Source organism: Vigna unguiculata, chromosome 4 (genome assembly GCF_037176805.1).
Source record: "Vigna unguiculata cultivar grain cowpea cultivar isolate G323 ecotype 2 chromosome 4, ASM3717680v1, whole genome shotgun sequence".
Taxonomy (NCBI): domain Eukaryota; kingdom Viridiplantae; phylum Streptophyta; class Magnoliopsida; order Fabales; family Fabaceae; genus Vigna; species Vigna unguiculata.
In genome coordinates this window covers 14,872,166-14,888,318 of record NC_140795.1, presented here as the reverse complement: position 1 = coordinate 14,888,318, position 16,153 = coordinate 14,872,166, and the positions used below count along the sequence as shown (strand labels likewise).

General features: G+C 36.9%; 2 protein-coding genes and 1 pseudogene across 6 annotated transcripts; 2 read left to right on the top strand and 1 right to left on the bottom strand.

The window, feature by feature from the left end:
- The first annotated feature begins 1,851 nt into the window (after positions 1–1,851).
- Positions 1,852–5,160, top strand: LOC146886839 (uncharacterized). Its single transcript, XM_085672270.1, has one exon. It carries the CDS (start codon positions 1,873–1,875, stop codon positions 5,035–5,037), a length of 3,165 nt encoding a protein of 1,054 aa, XP_085528396.1. The 5' UTR covers positions 1,852–1,872; the 3' UTR covers positions 5,038–5,160.
- On the top strand, positions 5,161–8,022 carry LOC146886838 (uncharacterized; annotated as a pseudogene).
- Positions 8,023–12,651: 4,629 nt separating this feature from the next.
- On the bottom strand, positions 12,652–15,400 carry LOC114181079 (hexokinase-1-like). Of its 5 annotated transcripts, XM_028067413.2 has the most exons (6): positions 15,042–15,400; positions 14,780–14,879; positions 14,181–14,644; positions 13,503–13,653; positions 13,243–13,425; positions 12,652–12,903 (listed from the first exon to the last, which is right to left on the bottom strand). In XM_028067413.2, the coding sequence occupies exons 3-6, from the start codon at positions 14,267–14,269 to the stop codon at positions 12,844–12,846; spliced, it is 483 nt and encodes a 160-aa protein (XP_027923214.1). In that variant the 5' UTR covers positions 14,270–14,644; positions 14,780–14,879; positions 15,042–15,400; the 3' UTR covers positions 12,652–12,843. The 5 variants fall into 5 exon arrangements, with proteins under 5 accessions (XP_027923214.1, XP_085528325.1, XP_027923216.1 ...); XM_085672199.1 differs by having other exon boundaries at positions 14,780–15,400; XM_028067415.2 differs by lacking the exon at positions 14,780–14,879.
- Positions 15,401–16,153: the final 753 nt, after the last annotated feature.

Here is a 16,153-nt window from a genome sequence, read left to right as displayed (position 1 = left end):
AGCCCTTAGTGGGCATCTTATCGCTAAAGAGCATCACTGCATCCACCACCTCCTTGTCGACCACCAACAAATCCTCCCTCGCCATCACCTTATACCTCTATGGGTTGCCGGTCCAGAAAAACGGGAACTTAGTATTGCCGTCAGTAGTGTAAAAATGCGAAAGACCAACTTGCTTTATCACCACTTTAAAGAACCCATCTTTAAAGTGCTTAAAAGATTGGGTAAAAGCATCCATTCTGTTAAAACCAGGCCGGCTTATAAGCGACAACCACGTCGCTGGACTTCTCGGCCTCGTAACAAAAAAGTAAAGGAACGCCCGTGGAGACGGTTGCAAATACAAAGCCATACACAACAGCCGAAACGCCTGCAAATACACCCAAGGAAACCCTATCACTACTACTAGACATACCTGATTCTTTTTAGGATGACAATGGAGATAAGGAAGATATCGGACAACCCTAACGCACACAAAGTAACTGATCTCAGATTTTTTACAAATGAAGCAACATGCGCACACTTTCAAAAACATCTTCATTTATAAGCATGAATTTCAAACGCCACAACTCCTTCCCACCAAAAGTCACAACCCACTAACACAAAAAAGGCCTTTAACGTCACTCCAATAACGTCTGCCTAAAAAAAGCCCAACGTTAAAAATGCGCAGTGGCATTTTTGTAAATAATGAGACATTTTTAACGTCTGCCCGCTCCACGTCAGACGTTACTTAACGTCTGTTCAAAAACGCCCCGACGTCACTCAAAAAAGGACGTCGGCCCCCAGCTCGACAGACGTCAAGGGACGTCGAACCAGCGCGCGCCAGACGTCACTTAACGTCGGCCCCCCCACCCCCGACGTCACTTAACGTCGGGCATAACATCCCCGACGTTAAGTTTTGCTTTATCTCTGCGCGAAACGCAGAACCCTCACGCTGTTCATCGTTTTCGCGAGAGTTCCCGCCGGCGACGCCATTTTCGACCCCCTCCAGGTGAGTTTCGAAAGGTTTTGGCCATCAAACTTGTTGGGGTTTAATTATGGGTTGATTTTACGCGTTTTGAACCGATTATTTTCCGTTTTCATCCCCATTTGCAGCGTTTTGAGATTCGTCCCACTTGCTCTTCGTTCCCATTTGGCCAGCAGTGTGCGGAGACCCTAGACTTCCTCTCAAAGTTCATCTTTCAATTAGAGGAGGTTAGTTTTTCATTGTATGTATATATTTGTTCATTGTATGTATAGAATTACTTGTATTAATTTATAAATGTCATTATAGTTTTAGTCTTAGACTATTTTTTTGTTAATTTTTTTGGCCTATTTTTATATTTTATTTAAAATTTTATAATAATATTTGTAAAATTAGTAAATAAAATTATATTTATTATTAGATATATGCATTTTAAATAATTCTCATTGCATTTTATTTTTGAATATTATTATTAGATATTATAGTATACAGTGAGCGAAACTTAGTTCCCGTTTGAGATTTAATACAAATGATTAAATTTTTAATCGTTTGTATTAAATCTTGAATTGTCCGATTGGACAGTTTGAAAAAATTATTTTTCATAATTTGCTACAATGTGTACATTGAGGTTTACGCATAAATTTCATAAAATTTCGATTGAGGCTAATTTGTGTTGTTCTCTGGATGCATACTTGATTGTGATCATGATTAATCACTTTCATTTCGTGTACTTCAGAGACCAATGCGAAATGCTGTCGAAATTTTGTGAAATTTATGATGTTTGACTTATTTGTACATGTGTTAGCAAATTATGAAAAATAATTTTTTCGAATGGGTAGGGCCTCACCTTGTGAGAGTTAAAAGTTTGAGATTGATTGAGTTTTTTACGAACATATAGTATGGATCGAAGCTGAATGAATGAGCGTCGCATAAGTGAAGAGTATGAAAAGGGGGTTTCTGAGTTTTTGCAATATGTTCAAGAACACGCAATCTCAAGTAACGGGACATATTTTTGTCCTTGTGTTCGTTGTCTTAATCAAATACGTCATGACTTAGGAACAATGCGTGATCATCTATTCATCTTTGGTATAATGAGAAGTTATACACTTTGGACTTGGCATGGAGAAGTATTAGACAAGCCTACAACGTCACGAGGAACAGATTATGTAGATGACTGGATGAATGATCATTTAGAAGATATGGTACGTGATGTTGGGGAGGAGAATTTTGGAAAAGTTCATTTATATGATTCTCTTAAGTCCGATTCAGAGGAACAATTGTACCCAGGATGCACTAACTTTACGCGACTGTCAGCAACTTTGAAATTATTCAGTTTAAAAGCAAGGCATGGATGGACGGATACAAGTTTCACAGAATTGTTGGAGTTGTTAAAGGAGATGCTTCCAGAAAATAACACGTTACCTATCCGTAATTACGAAGCGAAGAAAGTTTTATGTCCAATGGGTTTGGAATATCAAAAGATACATGCATGCCCAAATGATTGTGTTTTATACAAAGACGAGTTTGCTTCACTGAAGGCGTGTCCAACATGTGGTTTATCGCGGTTTAAAAAGAAAATTGATGGAAATAGTGGCGATGAAGACAAAGATGGTCCACCTGCTAAGGTGATGTGGTACCTTCCTATAATTCCTAGATTCAAACGACTATTTTCCATTAAAGAAGATGCAAAAAACCTGAAATGGCACGTTGATGGAAGAAAGTGTGATAATCTTCTTCAACACCCAGCTGATTCTCCACAATGGAAGAAGATTGATGAAACATATCCAGAATTTGGTGCTGAGCCAAGAAACTTAAGACTTGGACTTGCTACAGATGGTATGAATCCTTATGGGAACTTAAGTAGCAAACATAGTTCGTGGCCAGTTTTGCTGATGATTTACAATTTATCTCCTTTGTTGTGCATGAAGAGGAAATATATGATGTTGTCTATGATGATATCGGGTCCTAGACAACCTGGAAATGACATTGATGTGTACCTAAAGCCGTTGATCGATGATTTGAAACTATTATGGGAAGAAGGTGTCGATGTGTATGATTCATATTCTGAAGAATTGTTTTGTTTGCGTGCAATGTTGTTTTGCACCATAAATGATTTTCCAGCATATGGAAACTTAAGCGGTTACAGTGTTAAAGGTCATTTTGCATGTCCCATTTGTGAAAAAAACACGAGTTATATTCAATTGAAGCACGGTCAGAAAACTGTGTATACAAGACATCGAAAGTTTCTTCCTCGAAATCATCCTTATCGTAGAATGAAAAAAGCATTTAATGGAAGTCCTGAGGATGAAGTTGTAGCGAGACCCCGCAATGGTGAAGAAATATACAACCAAGTGGAAAACATTGACATTGTGTTTGGGAAACATCCAAAGAAAAAGACCATGGAAAAAAGCATTTGGAAGAAACGATCAATCTTCTTTAATCTTCCATATTGGTGTAAACTTGATGTACGACATTGTATAGACGTGATGCACGTTGAAAAAAATGTATGTGATAGCGTCATCGGGACTTTACTAAATGTAAAAGGAAAGACTAAAGATGGAGTTAAAGCACGACAAGATTTGGCTGAAATGGGCATCCGTTCTGAGTTACATGCACAATCAATTGGAAGACGAACCTACCTGCCTCCAGCTTGTCACACTCTTTCTAGAAAAGAGAAGCAAATTTTTTGTGAGTGTTTAAGAAGTGTGAAGGTTCCCCAAGGTTACTCTTCAAATATTAGTAGCCTTGTTTCTATGCAAGATTTAAAGTTAGTCGGTTTAAAGTCTCACGATTGTCATGTGTTGATGCAACAACTTTTACCAGTAGCTTTTCGAGCCATCTTACCTACTTCTGTCAGAGGTATTCTAACACGTTTGTGTATGTTCTTCAATGCCATATGCAAGAAAGTTATTGACCCTCGAGTGTTAGACGATTTGGAAAATGAGGCCATTAGACTATTGTGTCAATTGGAAATGTATTTTCCACCTTCATTTTTCGATATCATGGTTCATTTGATAGTTCATCTTGTGAGGGAAATTCGATTATGTGGGCCAGTTTTCTTGAGATGGATGTACCCAGTGGAAAGATACATGAAGATCTTAAAGGGATATGTCAAGAATCAATATCGACCAGAAGCTTCTATTATAGAGCGGTACATTGCAGAAGAAGCCATTGAATTCTGCTCAAGTTATATGCCAAGTTGTGAACCAATTGGAGTTCCTAAGACTAGACATGAAGGTAAATGTGAAGGTAAGGGTGTGCGTGGAGTGAAGATTCAAAGTGTTAGTAGAAAATTAGTTGATCAAGCCCATTTGTACATCTTAAACAACACTGTAGAGGTCATTCCTTACATAACGCAACACATTGATGAAACGAAATCAGCACATCCACGAATGAGTGAAAAATGGGCACTTAATGAACATAACAAAACATTCTTATCATGGTTTAAGAAAAAGGTTTACGCGACTCCAAATGTTTCTGAAACTCTATTGAGGCTAGCTCGTGGACCGAACAATGATGTCATTACATATGGCGGGTACTACATAAACAATCATTGTTTTTATTCAAAGATGGAAGATGACAAAAGTAGAGTTCAAAATAGTGGGGTTACACTTCAAGCTGAATTTGTACATTTTGCCAGTTCTAAGGACAAGAATCCAGTTACAGCATCCATGAGTTACTTTGGAATAATACACGAAATATGGGAAGTTGATTATGTGACTTTTAGAGTGCCAGTTTTCAAGTGTAAATGGGTTGATAGTAATTCGGGTGTTAGCACAGATGACTTTGGCTTTACTTTGGTGGATCTTAACAAGATGAGTGATACAAATGAACCATTTATTATGGCTAGTCAAGCAAGACAAATTTTTTATGTCATTGATCCAGCCAATCAGAAATTGTCAGTTGTATTGGAAGGAAGAAACATGCACGTAAATGATGATGAAGATTGTCTAGACATACTTGAGACAACGTCTTTCTCATCAAGAACCATTCAAGACAAAGTTGATGATGTAACTGATGACATCCATGCTATTCGAAGTGATCACAATGAAGGCATATGGGAGAACACAATTTCTTGATAGGTGTTTATTTAATAATATTGTCACATTTACTTTTTTTTTATTTTTCTTCCTGTTTTAATATAATAGAGGTTAATTGAGTATATTTTCATTGTTAACATTTCCTAATGATATGTTTCAGGTATGACAAGCTCCGGATCAGACCAGGAGGGACCTGGTAGATCTGTGACTCGGTTGCCGAATGTCACAAACCGACGAGAGAGGATGCCGGTCCACATTGATCCTCGATCGAGTGAACCCAGTGGCCCTTGGGAAAAAAAGTACCGTAGCTACATAGGAATGTTGGCCAAAACGAAAGTTTCTATTGCAATTGCATGTTGGGATGACGTCGCGGAGGTCGAGAAGAACCTTCTATGGTAGGATCTTGTGGTATGTTTACTTAAACCAACTATAGTATTTTTTTATGTTACTGTTAACATAACATATTTTATGTTTTAAACAGCACAAATTTGAGATTACTCCGAACACTGAGCGAATTAGAAAGAAAGTCTTATCTCACATAGCCACCAGATGGAGGGACTTCAAGGCAAGGCTCACACGTTTATATGTGTTTGGAGATAGACAACATGACACTCCTTGTGAGAAGTACAAAATCTCGGAGGAGGAGTGGATGCAATTTCGTGCATGTAGAGAGTCTGGAGACTGGCAGGTTTGTTTGTTAAATTTGTTTATAGTGACACTAGTCATACATTTCTGTATTCAAACTATTAAATAATGTTATGTGTGGTAGAAAAAAGGACAGCAGCCCAACAAAGACAAAGGCTTAATGATACACCACATGTACTCTCTCGAGGTGGTTATGCATTATTGGAGAAAAAATTGAAAAAGTCGCGTGCACAGACTCTGGGACTTGAGTCCCCTGACCTAGTGGATGCAATTCCTAGGTACGAGATGTGGAAGGCTGCTCGGACTAAGTCCGATGGGCAAATGACATCACAATCAGCTCAAATCATATCTCAAAAAATAGTAAGTACAAATCTTATTTGACTATCATAGTTCATATGTTTCTCCTTTTGATTAAACTTTCTTTTGTGGTGTAGGATGAATTAATTGAGCAAGAGACTCAGGGTTCGTTTGTTGGCCATGGTCGGGACGATATACTCACAACGGCAATTGGAAGGCCAGAGCACCCAAGACGTGTGCGTGGTGTTGGAGGTGCCATTGGTCTTCGAGATTACTTTGGTCCTCCACAAAGAAGTAATGAATCATTGAGTCAAGAGGCCTTGAGGAAGATGGAGCAACAAATGGAGGAAAGATTCAACCAACGCATGGGAATTATGGAGCAACGTTTTATGGAACAACTTCAACAGCAACAACAAATACAAAGAACACTTGAAGAAAAGCTTCAGTTCATGCAGCAACAGAACATGGAATTACCCACTCAAGCTCCAACAGGACAACGTGTGAGTACAAAAGGCTCATGCTCTGGTGTAGATCATATTGACTACACAAGTCAGTATGAGCTATTGGTTGATGAAGACCCCCCGCGCGTAGTGGCCATAGGACGACAACTTCAGGGTGGGGAGACTATCCATGGTGTTCCTCTATTGCCCCATCATGTGCGTGTGATGATTGATGAAGTTCGAGATCCCCATGCCCAAGTGCCTGTGCCAACTTCAGAAATCTAATTTGTTGGGGAAGCTTTAGGCACATTTATTGCTTGGCCTAAAGCATTGATCATGCCATACTTTAGCCCACCAAAGGTATTATGACATCATGTTTTTAGTAGTTCAATCTTACAATTTATAAAACTTTTAACGTCAAACCTTTCTAAATCTTTATTTCAGTCCACTCGTCCTGAAAAACAGTCGGTCCGACGTCCACGTGTTATACGTGAAGATGATGAAATGGCGGAAGCAGAAGATGATCCTCTAGGAAAGCTGCTTCTGAAATTACACAAGTTGAAAAGAGGACCGGTATAGCTAGAGTGGGAGTTAAGAGTATTTGGCCTCCATTGTCATGTCCCATTGTACATAAACCTGAATGATGCACTAGAGATCATTACAGGAGACAAGATGTTAAATATTTCAGTCATACAACTATGGTGCATGTAAGATTTTTTTATTGTATTTCATATTTAAAGCAAGGAATTGGTACCTTTTAATATTATACCTAACTGTCTTCTTGTAGGTACATGGACAAAGTCATTGTGGACCAAGGTCGATCTTCCGTCTATGGATTCATTGAACCTCAAACAATTCAACCTTCGGGAAACTCACCTGACCAAATCAAACTTTATTTGCAAACATGGATGGTTGAGTCAAATAGAGAGATCTACTTTGCGCCATACATTGATTCGTAAGTGTTTTTGCTAATAATATTTTGTGAAGTATTATTAATTATTTTGGCTAAGTACTTGTGATTGATGGTAGGTATCATTGGCAACTTTGTCTCATCATTCCAAGACAATGCCTAGTTGTATGGTTTTGTTCATGCCATAGGAAGATTCCACCAGCTTTTAAAAACATGTTACAAGAGTAAGTATTATTTTTTTTTCAATCCTAACCTATGTATCTACTTAGTTATAAAAACTTATATATGTTTTATGTTTCCAAAATTTCATTAGAATTGTGGGTAAACCTAGAGGCCAACAACTTAAAGTCATATATCCAAAGGTTAGAACTCATTCATTTTAAAGTTATTAATTTCTGTATGTCAACTTATGACTTTGATGTGTTTATTTTATTTGTAATGTTCAGTGTAACAAGCAAGAAGATTCATGGGAATGTGGATATTATGTCATGTCTTGGATAAGAACAATCATTCGAGCTGCAATTAAAGATGAATGGATAGAGGTAATTATATATATCTTTCACATATTATAAATCATATCAAACTTTAAAGAATGATATTCATACATAATGAAATTGTATTACTTTTTCAGCGATTCAAGAATCCATCACCTCTACCAGATGACATTATCCACACACTAAGACAAGAATGGGCAGCATATCTATTGGAGAGATGGAGTTGATACCACATGAATTAGAACTCGTTTTAAAAACTTTATTGTACAAGAATTTCATGTTGAAACTTTTAGTTTGTTGTTATTTATATTAGTTTAGAATATATGTTGAAACTTTAGTTCTATTATATATAACTGTAACTCTAAAATTGTGCTGAAAGTTTTATGAAATTGTTCTGGGAATTTTCTGATTTTCAGGTGTGTGGATATTGTAAAAACAGTCAAATTTTTTTTAAAAAATGGTGCAGTTTGACGTCTGATGTGCCCTGACAGACGTAATTTAACGTCGGACTGTACCAGGGCCGACATAATTTAACGTCTGACTGTTGCAGGGCCGACGTTATTTAACGTCTGACAGTCTCTGACAGACGTTAAATTGCTCAGTTTTTTCCCTCTTTCTGGTGCAAAAATTGACGTCTGCTATTACTGGCCACGACGTTGGATAACGTCGGACTCCCAAAAGGACCGACGTCAAGTGACGTCTGCTATTTTGCCGACGTTATTTTGACGTCACCCGATACGACGTCGGTGTTTGGGCAGACGTCAAAGGTCGAAAATGTCGGACGTTAAAAGGCTTTTTTGTGTTAGTGACCCATTCCAATCGTCACAAGGCACACCAAAGGTCATGAAGCATAAAAAATGATGGCACGAAACCCCTTTGGATTAGACTTCTAACACCTCTTCACCTGCCACAAACCACTTCACCTGCCACAAACCTCTTCACATTTTTAGCCTTAACATTGTTCATCACATTTAAAGGCTGGGGGACTGGTGTACCACACCTAGCCAGCCTAGCCAAACACGCCAACACCTATCATCCTTCATCATCATATCTATACTGGTAAAGGCTGGGGGACTGGTGTACCACACCTAGCCGGCCTAGCCAAACACGCCAACACCTATCATCCTTCACCATCATATCTATACTGGTAAAGGCTGGGGGACTGGTGTACCACACCTAGCCGGCCTATCCAAATAACCATAGAACCCGTCTATGTAACCACCAAGGACGCAAATAATAACAATCACCATATATACGCTGAGCAAATAAAAGTAACCGGCCTAAGCAGCCAAAAGATCAACAACGACCTAAGCCGCTAAAAGAGTAACCAGTCTGGGCCGGTAAAGAGTAACCGGTCTAGGCCGGCAGCTTTGGGAAACTAAACAAAAACTTGACAAATTTAGAACATTTCTAGTAAGGCTCATAGGGCCCACAATGATCGAACTAAGGGACCTAGGCTAAGGTCCAGGCCCATCTATGACCCAAACAAGGGCCCATCCCATGACATGGCCAAACATAATTAATAATCTATATATATATATGCATGGACCCCACGAATTAAAGGTACACATTCATTACTCTCCTAATCACAAGATTTGACTTTCTAAGAGATTTTGCTGACTTGAGCTTCAGAGTCTTTTCTACAGGTGACCCTCCTCGGGTCCAAATCGGTCACACTGAGATATCCAAAAGCGACATGTATCGGCCGGGAGGAAGCCTACTGAGGAGATATCAGACCAGAGTAAGGTAGCACTTGTGTCTGACATATCTTATTTGTTCTCTGCAAGAACAATAACTAATAATAATGTCAATTTTAAAAATTAAATGGTTCTATTTTAACAAAAATTAGGACTAAATTAAACAAAAATAATGAATATAGGGATTGAATTGAACAAAATTAACGAATATCGGGACTAAATTGAACAAAATATAATAATACAATAAAAAACTGACACGTGGCACTAGCATTGACATGTGACACAATTGTGACTTGACACGTGGACAATTTTTTTGAAATTAAAAACATTAAAAAAAATTAAAAAAAATTAAAAAAAAATTAAAAAAAAATTAAAAAAAATTAAAAAAAAAATTAAAAAAAAATTAAAAAAAAATTAAACTACATGGCTTTCCTTGAACCATTGTGAGTGAAGGGACACCAAGTTCGTAAGCCACTTTTGGAGGACATTGTGGGGGAAGCTTGGAACCAAACTTCTCTTTTCTATAACTTGTCACTCCAAAGTGATGGTCAAACCAAGGTGGTTAATAGGACTTTGGGAGAAATGTTAAGGTGCATTATAGTCCAAAACATTAGGGAGTGGGAGGAACTTCTCCCTCACATAGAGTTTGCATACAATAGAGTAGTGTGCTCCACTACTTCTCACTCCCCTTTTGAAATTGTTTATGGGTTCAACCCCTTGACCCCTTTAGATCTTCTTCAACTCCCCACCCATGAGGCATGGACTTGCCAAGATGGACAAGCCAAAGCAAAAATGATCCAAGACTTGCATAACAAGTCAAGGAAAAACTTGCTAAAGGGTGAAAAAACACCAAGAGGTTGGCTTGAGGAGATCTCACAGGAAGGAGCAAGCACATCCTTGGAGAGAAAATTGTTGAGTGCAAACACAAGAGGATAAGAGAGTTTGTTTTGGTTTTTTCTAATTTCCTTTGTAATTGCTTTTAATCAATAATTTTGTGTAAAGGCCATTGTGCTAAGTGTCTTGGAAGAGCCTTAGGTGTTGTTCCATCTCTTAGCTTGATACTTTCTTGTAATAGTTTTAATGTAGTCAGTGAGTGTATCTTGGAAGCTTCAAAACTAACAATCCTCACCATTGTGTTAGCATAAGTGGCCTTGGTGCATGGATTTGATGAAGTAAGGGCATGAGTTCACATGAGGTTTATAAAGAATTGATGAAGATGAATTGATGAACAAGTTTCTTGTTTGCTAAATCTGGAAATGAAGTAAAGATTATGAAGTTTATATGTTGTACTATATTCGTAGACTATATGACATAGGTTAGATGTATTTTAAGTCTTTATGTGCCTTTTTCAATCTGTCAAAAAGGTTTTTAATAGGTTAAAGGCTTGTTGTGTATAGTTTAGGTATGAATGTATAAAATCAGTTGAATTATTTTTCAATCGACTGATTTCACTTAAGTCAAGTGAAATCAACAGATTGTACGGACAAATCAACTTATTGAGTTCACTTATGACCAAGCTATATAAGCTGGTTTTCAGAGAGATGAGGGACGACTTTGAGTTTTTGCAAAAAATTGTGATACACTTCCAAAAAACTCTTTCTTTCTGAATCTCCAATCGTTGTAGTATATTGAAGATCTTGGTTGTTCTTGGAGGCATTTTTGCTTGGTTGAAGCATGAAGAACACATGTTTGGTTGGCTAGCGAGAGCTTTCATATGGTTTTATTGTTTTTGTGCATTTATAGTGTTCCTAGTGTGATTCCAGGTTTGTAAGTGGGATTCTTACAATCTTGGGGATAAGATTTTTGTGGGATTCACAAATTTTGGTGTGTGTGATTTTTTCAAAAGTCTAAAACTTTTAATAATAGTTGAAAACCATACTTAGGTTGTCTAGGTAAACTAGATGTAGCTCTATGATTGAGTGAACCAATATAAAACCAAATGTGTGATCTTATTTCTCTCATCTTGTTCATCTGTAAAATCTAAATAAAACCAAGCAAACTAATCTTTGTTAAGTGTACATGTGTTTTTACATTGCCTGGTAATGTAATCAAGTTGGATATATTGTTTGGAACGCATCATGATTGAAAAAACATGTTTGAGTGAGTTTCATATTTTAATCTATTGAATCATAAGTGTAAGAACAAATTAACTTGTTGTATTTTTTTAATCAGTTGAAAGCGTACTGTCCTGTAACTTTTACATTTTAATTTCTTGGTCTGACTGATTCAAAGAAAATGGATCTTAAACTTTCCAACAGTTTTATAAATCCAATTTGAACCCCCCTTCTTGGCTAATGCAACCATTTCATTACTTACACATTTAATTTGTTCTTTGCCCTTCATTCTTCTAAAAAGGTGAAAACCTCAAAAGGGAGGGGCCTCTACTAAGCATACAAAATACAAAACACAAACATGATACTACAAAAAAAAATATTATTTAGTGGAGGTTATTTTTTCAATCTGTGGGGGTTTTCACCCTCTGCAAATTAATTTGTGGAGGTTTTCTAAACCTCCAAAATTAGAGTCATCACAGACTATTTGCAGAGGTTTTGGACGACCCCTGGTATCCGAGTTATATTGCAGAGGTTGTTTTGTGGAGGGTTTTAACCTCTTCTATTTCCAGGTTATATTGTGGAGGTTGTTTTGTTAAGGGTTTTAACCTCTTCTATTGGTGACTATTTTTTTATGGAGATTTGAAACCTCCTTTATTTACAATTACACACATGCATTTATAATTTATTAATTTAATAAAATTATTTTTATAATAAAAAATAAATAAAATATATAAATTTGAAAAGTACACAAAAATGAACTAAAATTAATTTTATTGATGATGTGATAAAGTGTTAACAATTACAATATAAATATTAAAAAAGAAAATACTTCATGAAAAAAATATACACAAAAATCATATATACATATATATATATATATATATATATATATATATATATATATATATATTAAAATTCCTTTTAAAAACATATAGTGTTTAACTAAGTGGTAAAGCATTTGCTTACTCCTTAAGGTCTTGAGATCAAAGGCCATTTTTTATTTAGCACCATAATTAAATATTCACATTATGAAAAAAAAAATAACAGTTAACTCTCATGATCCCATAAATCCCACGTACATTAAAAAATGACTAAAGAAAGGCCAATAAAGTCAAATGAACCAAATTAGTAACCTTGCTTGCGTCGCAGTAAACTTTGGTAACTGTGATTCAACATTTTCAATGCCTAATCAATAGTCTATCTCAGCCAATAAAAATCAAGACTAAAATTTCTGCATGACTTGTGAATATTGCTTTGTCACTAATATATGTCAAAGTAAACTTGTACCAGATAATAGCTAAATAAGATTTAGTAAACTTCCATTTTCTCGAAGGCTTTGGTTAATTCACCCACCACATCTTCTCCAACCTACAAACATCACAAACAGAATCAATACAATAGTAACTGTCAGAAGCCTGCTCAATTAAAGAGTAGCAGAGAGGTGCAGAGAAAACTCGAAGGGATTCTTCATTGGAAAAGAGTTTGTATGATAAATTTGGAAACCATCAAAGGTCAGCATAATAATTCCAAAGTTAAAACACTATAACGCAAAAGCAATAGTGTATATGCTGACAGAGAAGAATACTCATGCATGTATCTGGATTATGCACCACAGTCATGCTCAGAACAAATGAGATACAATAAGAAAGAATAGCAATAAAAGGAAGATAGAATTGAATATAACAAAATCAAGGTAACGAGAATTACCGCATCCTCAATATTGAAACCCTTGGTCCACTTTATTAGAGTCCCAGATGAAATTGATGTTTGTCTCACTGGAAAAGAGAAGGTAAAACCCAGTTCCCTTTGTTTACCAGGGGCAGGGTGAAACTCTTCAAGCTCAGAACTAACAAACTTTGCAAGTTTATCAGCGATGAAATCAAACAGTTCCTGCAATCCCATGATAATTAATATATTAGAGAGAGTGGTTAGGCTCATTACTCTGACAGAATTTTTAACAGACTTACATGTGAGGAACCAGTCATCAAATGAGGAGGAATGGAAACTTCTTCAGACTCTAGGTTCACAACACCTTTCTCTTTCCCACCTAATTGCACACGAAGTGTTCTGAAGTTTGTGCCACCAAGGTCTAACGCATAAAAGAGTCCTTTCTCATCTCTGTAAACAATGCAACAGAGTAAAGAATGAATCAGAAAAGGAAGAAACCTTCAAGAGTTACAAATTCATATGACAAAATTCTTTTTCATCCATCAAAAAACACAGAAAAGCTCAGTCATTCAAACCCCCTCTTTCACCATATTTCCTTTAGAATGCCTAGAACACACACCACAAAAAGAAAAATGGAACCAATTTCTCCCATAATGTCACAGAATTACCTTATTTTCTTCTCCTATATAATGTTTAGGGAGAATTTCATCTTATCAGAGCAACAAAAGCACTCCAATTTAGCATGTCTGAGATAATTTTACCTTAATTTATGTCACCTCATTATTTTCTTCTCATACATACAAGAGCTAAATCAGAAGAAGTTTATCCAAACAATATGAAAAACCAAACAAGAACACACTAACCCATCACCACCATGAACAACAACAAAAAAAAAAACAGCCATGAAAGCAGAGTGTAATCAAAGCAGAAAAAGTCAAATCCTGAGAAAAGGGGTTGTGGGATTGAAGAGAACAAACCCAGAAGGGAGATTATCGACGAAGGTAATCAACATCTTGAGCTTGCTGCCACCTTCAGAAGCAAGACCCGCGTGCATCTCAACGTCCATGGCATCAGCCACCTGTCTCAGCTTCGCAATTGGGGTCCCACACTACTTCTCAAACTCCTTCACCATGGCCACCGCGAGACCCCACTTTCCGGAGCTCCTCATTCGGCGGCGCACCACCAACTCATGAAGGTGCAACTCACCGGAAAAATGGCACAGTGGGCCATCAAGTGCGTGGTTAGAGGCGTGCCAGCAAGGACGCTACATTTGTCTGTTGCTCTGATCATAGTCTTCCAACAAAGTCTCCTTCAAACCAATTATGAATTGAAAGGATTGGACGGCCAAAAAGATAAGAAATCACAACATCATTAGGCCCCACCAGCCACCCCCACTCACCCTCAATTTCTGATTTTCTTTTATCATCCATCTTTACACTCACTGCATATAAATAATCCCCACACAACACATCATCATCACCACACAAGTTGGAGTAAAAGAGTGTGAGAGATAGAGTGAGCAAAAAAATGGAGGGAAAGGAGCAAGATGTTTCACTGGGAGCGAACAAATTCTCACCCATTGTTTCGAAACCATAACACCTCCAGAGTTTTCCCTTCCCTCCTCTTACTCCCACTCGCACTTGAGAGCTTCGTTTCAGAAAAGTCATACCGTGAAACTAATTACAAAAATCAATGTGGAAGCGGGAGAATGAGAATAGAATAAACCTTAACCCTAGAAATCTGCATCACACAAACGAGGCCGAAGAGGGACACTAAAACGTTCTCCCTATCATCGATTCCAACAGAAACGAAAATAGTGTGCAAGGCATTAAACTCACCAGGTGCATCTGAACTGTGGAGATCTTCGCATCATACATATTCGAGGAACAAAAAGAAAAAAACGAAAATATGAGGGGATTGAAGCGTGTCCTACGGTATAGTTGCGGAAGAATTAGGGTGAGAAATGACGGTGGTGAGGCCAAATTCAATAGTGGAGAGTTCTGATGCATTGGCCGTGGAGTATCGAAAATTAGGGTTCAGAATAAGGGAAGAGGAATGAATGAAAAAAATTGAGGGAAATAAAAAAGTATTTTAGAGATTTTGAAATAAGTCTAAAATGTTTTCAGAATAAACCTTTAAAACTTAATGGAAGTTAGAAAAACCTCCCTTAATTAAATTTATTCGTGGAGGTCCAACAAACCTTTGCTAAATAACCTCCTCTATTAACTGATTTTTTTGTAGTGTGAGTTCTAGGTTTTATTTAAAACTAATCTAAGTAATAGAAGGAAGGTGAAGAAACTTCCTTTGAGGTTACGGGTTAGGTGCTCATCATCAAGTTTGTTGATCTCATAGGTTTTAGGTTCTGTTTACTATTATGAAGATACGAGGAAATCAGGTTAAGAAAAGTTTTTTTTTTGTTTTTTCAAACTCCAATTCGATTTACGTATTTTGGTTAACAAAATAAGTAATTTTTGTTAACTCCAAAAATTCCTATTATTGGTATCACCATGATTCTCTCTTTGTCCATTATTTTTGCAGGGGTTGGTCATTGTAACTTGTACAACATCAACATTGGGACTACAAGAAGGGGGAGAATAATACTTGGTATGCCTTAGTGGAATGTAGTTGTGAGAAACAACTATAATTGAACACAAAGCCAAATAAGGTTGGCGTGCCAAGGGTTTAAGGCTACAAAAAGTGGTAGTCCATCAATTGTTTCCATTTAAGGGGACATTTGCCTCCTTACCTATGGTAACTGTTTGGAGGATTTTACTATGTTGATCTTTTTTATTTTGTTCATGTCTAGTCTTTATATTATTATAATGCATCTAATTTTTCTTTCTAGTGCTACAATATTTGTTTTAAATTTTTTTTATCCTAATCGATCATTATGTTGAACTCAAACTCCAATATATCTAAATTTCCAAAATAAGTTTATGCATGATAGCAT